This window comes from Cervus canadensis, chromosome X (assembly GCF_019320065.1).
Source record: "Cervus canadensis isolate Bull #8, Minnesota chromosome X, ASM1932006v1, whole genome shotgun sequence".
NCBI classification, from domain to species: domain Eukaryota; kingdom Metazoa; phylum Chordata; class Mammalia; order Artiodactyla; family Cervidae; genus Cervus; species Cervus canadensis.
This window is the reverse complement of record NC_057419.1, coordinates 32,217,084-32,224,425: the sequence shown is the minus strand read 5'-3', so window position 1 is coordinate 32,224,425 and position 7,342 is coordinate 32,217,084. Positions and strand designations below refer to the sequence as shown.

At 35.8% G+C, this 7,342-nt stretch overlaps 1 protein-coding gene and 1 non-coding gene across 3 annotated transcripts in view; one reads left to right on the top strand and one right to left on the bottom strand.

Moving 5' to 3' along the window:
- Positions 1-521: 521 nt before the first annotated feature.
- MAGT1 (magnesium transporter 1) overlaps positions 522-7,342 on the bottom strand; it is a 47,052-nt gene continuing 40,231 nt past the window's right edge. For both annotated transcript variants that reach the window (XM_043458745.1, XM_043458746.1), the window contains exons 9-10: positions 3,808-3,898; positions 522-2,543 (exon numbers count right to left, since the gene is read on the bottom strand). In XM_043458745.1, the coding sequence (XP_043314680.1) occupies positions 2,528-2,543; positions 3,808-3,898 (107 nt within the window). In that variant the 3' untranslated portion in view covers positions 522-2,527. The remainder of the gene's footprint in view (positions 2,544-3,807; positions 3,899-7,342) is intronic.
- Positions 5,842-5,948, top strand: LOC122436075. Its single transcript, XR_006267847.1, has one exon. It is a non-coding gene; the product is annotated as a U6 spliceosomal RNA (small nuclear RNA).

Below are 7,342 nucleotides of genomic sequence, written 5' to 3'. Positions count from 1 at the left end.
GGTGAGTGTGAGTGATCACACCTTTGTGATTATCTGGGTTGTGAAGATCTTTTTTGTACAGTTCTTCTGTGTATCCTTGCCACCTCTTCTTAATATCTTCTGCTTCTGTTAGGTCCATATCATTTCTGTCCTTTATTGAGCCCATCTTTGCATGAAATGTTCCCTTGGTATCTCTAATTTTCTTGAAGAGGTCTCTAGTCTTTCCCATTCTGTTACCTAGTCACAATATTGACTGACTAGGACAAAATGTAATGAACCATTGAAAACAGTCATTCATTTACATATCTTGATTGTTCTGACTAATCTAGAGGGTGACAGCATTAATAAAGGATAATGAATAGAATCCTGGAAGAATGTATTTAAATTGAGAAATGCCTAAGTAAATTGGCCTACCAAATTTACTGCCATTAGGACAATAGTAAACTTAATTATAATTTCAAAATGGAATATTCTAATATTATACTTCTATTTTAGTGTTAGTGTTAGTAACCCTCCTTTTGATGTTAACCAAAAACTCAGAATTTAGATTGTAAAAGTTTATTGATATGATCAAAAAGCAAACAGCCAGACATTTGGTTATCTTTGCCACTACAATGTATAATTTTGAATAGTATTTTAAAATGCATAACAAATAATATTTAAATCAATACTAGAAAAGTAAATTTAAGAATCTACTTAAGGCACTTCAGATGAAAGCTACTTTCAACATTTCCACAAAAGTAACACTATTCTAAGTATAGTAAATCTCCTCTCTACAGATTTTAGCCAGAACACAACTTCTCTCCTTAAAGAAGAATGTGCTCTTAAGAGAGACACAAAAAATACAAAGAACTGTCATTCTTCAATGCTCATTGCAAAGTATCTGGAGCTATAGATTACATGGCAGTAATATTCCCCTGGTTAGTCTGTACAAATCAGGGCATATTCATACAAGTCTCATAAGAATCACAGCATAAATTTATTTGGCCTGAGACAAGTACAAAAACAGCAGATAAGGAATCCAGAATCACACAGTTTATAGTGGAGTAACAAAAACGGGCTCCACTAGAGAGTAAATATCACCTCACCCACCAAATCTACTTAAAAAAAAAACAAATCAAAAGCCCCACATAGAACATTTCTTCTTAGGTAACTATATTCATCTCTTTCTTCAAACGTCTATTATGTAAGATTTCTAGACCATGAGGGAGAGTTATTAGATGGTAAATAGTAGTAGGCAGTCACAATATTATCTTAATATAATACTTCTAAGGTTTCTTAAAATTTTTCACAATCGAAATTTGCATATTTCTATAATAGTGGCATTTCTGGATACTCTTTACAGCCATGGAGAAGATTATAGCTATATCTACTGAACCATCAACTTTCATTCTTCACAGAAATTTGGTTAGCACATATGGTTATTTTCACTGACAGAAAAAATATCAAATTCAAATAGAACTTCTTCAAATGATTACTTTGTTTCTCCACATAAAGTGAGAGGACAAAAGTTAAAATAATAGCAAGAAAACAACAGTTTACAAGAAAAATTTACTTTCTATTCATAAGCAACAACTTAATGTTTCATGATTTTATTTTCCCAATCTAGGGGAGTCCTTTTCCTAACCATAAGGGTTAATAAAATATGTTGTCACTGTAATACAGAAATTGATTTAACCAGATAAATCCATTTTTTTCACTTAGGTACAAATGAAATAAGTGATAATCTCTGAGTTGCAGAAACATTTTAGTCCATTCTAAACTTACACTGATTTTAATACTAAGCTACATTTTTATTAGAGAGGGGCCCATCTTAAATAAATTAGGGAAACAGAATGAGCCTGAAATCTTTCCAAATACAGGCAGCTACCACCACACTCATGAAGAAATCATAATCCTGTATTTAGGAATACTTTTTAATGTCTACAGCTACCAAGAAACATAGTCTGCACAATATTTCAGGAGGGAAGATGGAAGAGGACTGGCTAGTCATTTTTTTTCTAAAGTCTAGATGTGTACGCTGAAGAATGGTGTTTCATTTTCAGAAGACACATAGTATATATGATTTCTCTGCTCAAAAGGAAAGATGTGTGAAGTATACACATCCATGCAACGATGGAAAAGCTTAGAATAGATTCCTGATGCTGTTATCAGTAACAGGCATATGCAAGAACACCTGGTCACAAGTCCCCACTACCTTTGGATAAGATAAAAAATCACATGGCCAAACGTTAAGCAACACAGTTTTGAACCCTGTTCTAATTAAAATGTAGTAGTTTTAAATTTTTTATAAAATTCCACTAAATTAAATGTTCCAGAAAGTTTATTGGGAAGGGAAGGTTAAGAGAAGAATTGTATCCAAATACTTCATGAAAATTGCTTGTTAAGGCACTATACATCTTCTTTGGTTAAATGATTAACTATTTTAATCACTTGGGAAAAAAAGAGGTAATCCAAAATACATAAATTGCATTCTTCTTTTCACACACATTATTTTTCATTTTTCAATTTCCATTACTCCAGTGTCTACATATTTCTGGAATCCTTTTTAACTCATCAGAAAGCTGAAACAAAAATATATACCAGTCTATTAATATCTTAAAGAAAAGTAGTTTTTACCTCTAATAAATATCTTGATTTTATCATATCAGATCAAAGAACATCTGGGTACATGTATAATAAACTTTGAGTACCAATAACAAAAAGTAAGAGACACTGAGATGCTGAGGTAGTCTTAACGAGAAACGGAAGTAGAAATAACCTCAAATTAAAATATCTCCTGAAGAGATGTCAATTAATAACTGTATCAACCATGGTGATAAAATAAGTAATAGAAGTACTGGTAAGATTACCCTTGCATCCCAGTTAGTATTCTATAGGGGATAAATTATTTTAAAATACATATAGACAGAAGAATAAAAGTATAGAGCTGGAGGATTATTAGTCAAGGATCAAAGTTCTAGTAGGTTTTAATCTTTAGAATTAAACAAGTTTGCAAGAAATGCAAAAGGAGATTAAGTTGTTCACTGATCAAAAACATTTAGAAATGTTATAATATAATGAACCGGCCAGGGAATTATTCAAAATTATCTACTAAAAACTTCTGTTGAAAATACGAAGAATGAATTTGTGTCTCAAAAATATCTCTTGATATACTTTACGTTTAGTATTCATGGTCCTTTATAAAACAGGGCAATGTTGAATTAAAACAAGAATTGTAGTAAATGGCACTCAGATTATAAAACTAACTCATGATATTGCCTGTTGTGTACAGGTACATTTCTTTTGGCTATTAACAGAATAAAATGAAGAAGTTATAACTAGGAGAATAATTTCTTCTCTGAGCTTTAGAGATCGCTATGAATATTTTAAGTCAATTAGACCTTCTTAAACACTCTTTATTATTCTACAGTATACAAATTGGATTCTACTTAAATGTTCTGTTTATTCTACCTAAACAGCCTGAAAAGTAGACTGAGAAGTTTTGGAAAAAACATTAAAAAATAATTTGTCCTCAAAAAGATGTAAAGTATGCAAATAAGGAACTGTGCGAGGGTAAAAAATGTTCTAATCATTATGAGTTTGATAGATTTCTAGGTTAAATTAAGTGATGTCAGGATAGTACTGAATGATTTTCCTGAGAAATCACATAGTTTTATTCACTATATCATAATTATTATAATTTCTATATGCAACATAACTAAATTAAAGCCTATCTCTATGTCAGAAGCTAGAGTAATCTGGAGGTAAAGTAAAAAAAATTATAAAGCACATCAATTCTAATCATTGAAAGCATAGGTAATCCACTATACAAATGAAAAATAATACCTATATGGATATCCATGATACTTAGATCTGAAAATTGAGAGCATCCAACTGAAGAATAATACAACAAGTCCAATACCAGCCACACACATTACTGCAGAAAAATAAAAGGAGAGTAAAATGAGCATGTTAAACATAGTAAAGAGTAAGAACATAAATTTTAGGCTACACTTCTAAGAGTAAAATGCAAGGGCTATATCTACTGGTAAATCTAAACTACAACAAATTTCATTCCCATTCTTATATCTTCAGGAGTCTGCCTTCACCTTTAATTTTCTCTATTACACTATAATGGAGCAGACTCTTGGAGGGCACAAACAAAACCCTGTGCACACCAGGAGCCAGGAGAAAGAAGCAGTGTCCCCATAAGAGACTGAATAAGACTGGCCTGTGAGTGTCCAGGAGTCTCCAGTGGAGGCACAGTTGACAGTTTGGCCTCAAACAACAGTAAGGAAACACAGCCCCACCCATCAACAGAAAACTTGATTAAAGATTTACTGGCCCCACCCATCAGAACAAGACCCAGTTTCACCCACAGTCAGTCTCTCCCATCAGGAAGCTTCCTTCCATAAGCCTCTTATCCTTATTCATCAGATGACAGACAGAATGAAAACCACAATCACAGAAAACTAACCAAACTGATCACATGGACCACAGCCTTGTCTAACTCAATGATACTATGAGCCGTGCCGAGGAGGGCCACCTAAGACGGATGGGTAATGGTGGAGAGTTCTGACAAAACGTGGTCCACTGGAGAAGGAAATGACAAACCACTGCAGTATTCTTGCCTTGAGAACCCCATAAACAGTATGAAAAGACAAAAAAATTGTGACACTGAAAGATGAACTCCCCAGGTCGGTAGGTGCCCAATATGCTACTGGAGAAGAGTGGAGAAATAACGCCATAGAAACCTGGAATGTTAGGTCCATGAATCAAGGCAAACTGGAAGTGGTCAAACAGGAGATGGCAAGAGTGAACATTGACATTTTAGAATAAGTGAACTAAAATGGACCAGAATGGGCAAATTTAATTCAGATGACCATTATATCTACTACTGTGGGCAAGAGTCCTGTATAAGAAATGGAGTAGCCCTCATAGTCAACAAAAAAGTCCGAAATGCAGTACTTGGGTGCAATCTCAAAAATGAAAGAATGATCTCTGTTCATTTCCAAGGCAAACCATTCAGTATCACAGTAATCCAAGTCTATGCCCCAACCACTAATGCTGAAGAAGCTGAAGTTGAACAGTTCTATGAGGACCTACAAGACCTTCTAGAACTAATACCAAAAAAGATGTACTTTTCATCATAGGGGACTAGAATGCAAAAGTGGGAAGTCAAGAGATACCTGGAGTAACAGTCAAATTTGGCCTTGGAGTACAAAATGAAGCAAGGCAAAGGCTAAAAGAGGTTTGCCAAGAGAATGCACTGGTCATAGCAAACACCCTCTTCCAACAACACAAGAGAAAACTCTACACATGGACATCACCAGATGGTCAATACCAAAATCAGACTGACAGTATTCTTTGCAGCCAAAGATGGAGAAGCTCTATACAGTCAGCAAAAAGAAGACTGGGAGCTGACTGTGGCTCAGATCATGAACTCCCTATTGCCAAATCCAGACATAAACTGAGGAAAGTAGGGAAAACCACTAGACCATCCAGGTATGACGTAAGTCAAATCCCTTACGATTTACACAGTGGAAGTAAGAAGTAGATTTAAGGGATAAGATCTGATAGACAGAGTGCCTGAAGAGCTATGAACAGAGGTTCGTGACATTGTACAGGAGGCAGTGATCAGGACCATCCCCAAGAAAAACAAATGTAAAAAGGCAAAATGGTTGTCTGAGGAGGCCTTACAAATAGCTGAGAAAAGAAGAGAAGCTAAAAGAAAAGAAGAAAAGGAAAGATATACCCATCTGAATGCAGAGTTCCAAATAGCAAAGAGATTAAGAAAGCCTTCCTCAGTGATCACTGCAAATAAATAGAGGAAAACAACAGAATGGGAAAGACTAGAGATCTCTTCAAGAAAATTAGAGAGTGCTCGCTTCGTCAGCACATATACTAAAATTGGAATGATACAGAGAAGACTAGCATGGCCCCTGCACAAGAATGACACGCAAATTCGTGAAGTGTTCCATATTTTTAGCCATTAAAAAGAATTCATTTGAATCAGTTCTAATGAGATGGATGAAACTGGAGCCTATTATACAGAGTGAAGTAAGCCAGAAAGATAAACACCAATACAGTATACTAACGCATATATATGGAATTTAGAAAGATGGTAATGATAACCCTATATGTAAAACAGAAAAAGAGACACAGATGTACAGAACAGACTTTTGGACTCTGTGGGAGAAGGTGAGGGTGGGATGTTCTGAGAGAACAGCATCAAAACATGTATATTATCAAGGGTGAAACAGATCACCAGCCCAGGTTGGATGCATGAGAAAAGCGCTCAGGACTGGTGCACTGGGAAGACCCAGAGGGATGGGATGGGGAGGGAGGTGGGAGAGGGGATCGGGATGGGGAACACATGTAAATCCATGGCTGATTCATGTCAATGTATGGCAAAAACCACTACAATATTGTAAAGTAATTAGCCTCCAACTAATAAAAAACAAACGGAAAAAAATAATAATAAAAAAGAAAATTAGAGATACCAAGGGAACATTTCATGTAAAGATGGGCACAATAAAGGACAGAAACCTTATGGACCTAACAGAAGCAGAAGATAATAAGAGGTGGCAAGAATACACAGAAGAACATTTGGCCCCATCACTTTATGGCAAATAGATGGGGAAACAATGGAAATACTGACAGGCTTTATTTTCTTGGGCTCCAAAATCACTGCAGATTGTGATTGCAGCCATGAAATTAAAAGACACTTGCTCCTTGGAAGGAAAGTTATGACCAACCTAAATAGCATATCGAAAAGCAGAGACATTACTTTGCCAACAAAGGTCCGTCTAGTCAAGGCTATGGTTTTTCCATTAGTCATGTATGGATGTAAGAGTTGGACTATAAAGAAAGCTGAGCGCTGAAGAATTGATGCTTTTGAACTGTGGTATTGGAGAAGACTCTTGAGAGTCCCTTGGACTGCAAGGAGATCAAACCAGTCCATCCTAAAGGAGATCAGTCCTGGGTGTTCATTGGAGGGACTGATGTTGAAGCTGAAGCTCCAATACTTTGGCCATCTGATGCGAAGAGCTGACTCATTTGAAAAGACCCTGATGCTGGGAAAGATTGGGGCAGGAGGAGAAGGGGACGACAGAGGATGAGATGGTTGGATGGCATCACCGACACAATGAGCATGGGTTTGGGTGGACTCCAAGAGTTGGTGATGGACAGGGAGGCCTGGCATGCTGTGGTTCATGGGGTCACAAAGAGTTGGATACGCCTGAGCGACTGAACTGAACTGATATTTACAGAATAATCCATTTTCCCTTTACAATTTTCATACTATATGATTAGGGGTCAAAAATGTAAATCTTAAACAATTTTTTATGAGTATTAACACATGCTCTTTGTAGAAGTCTTT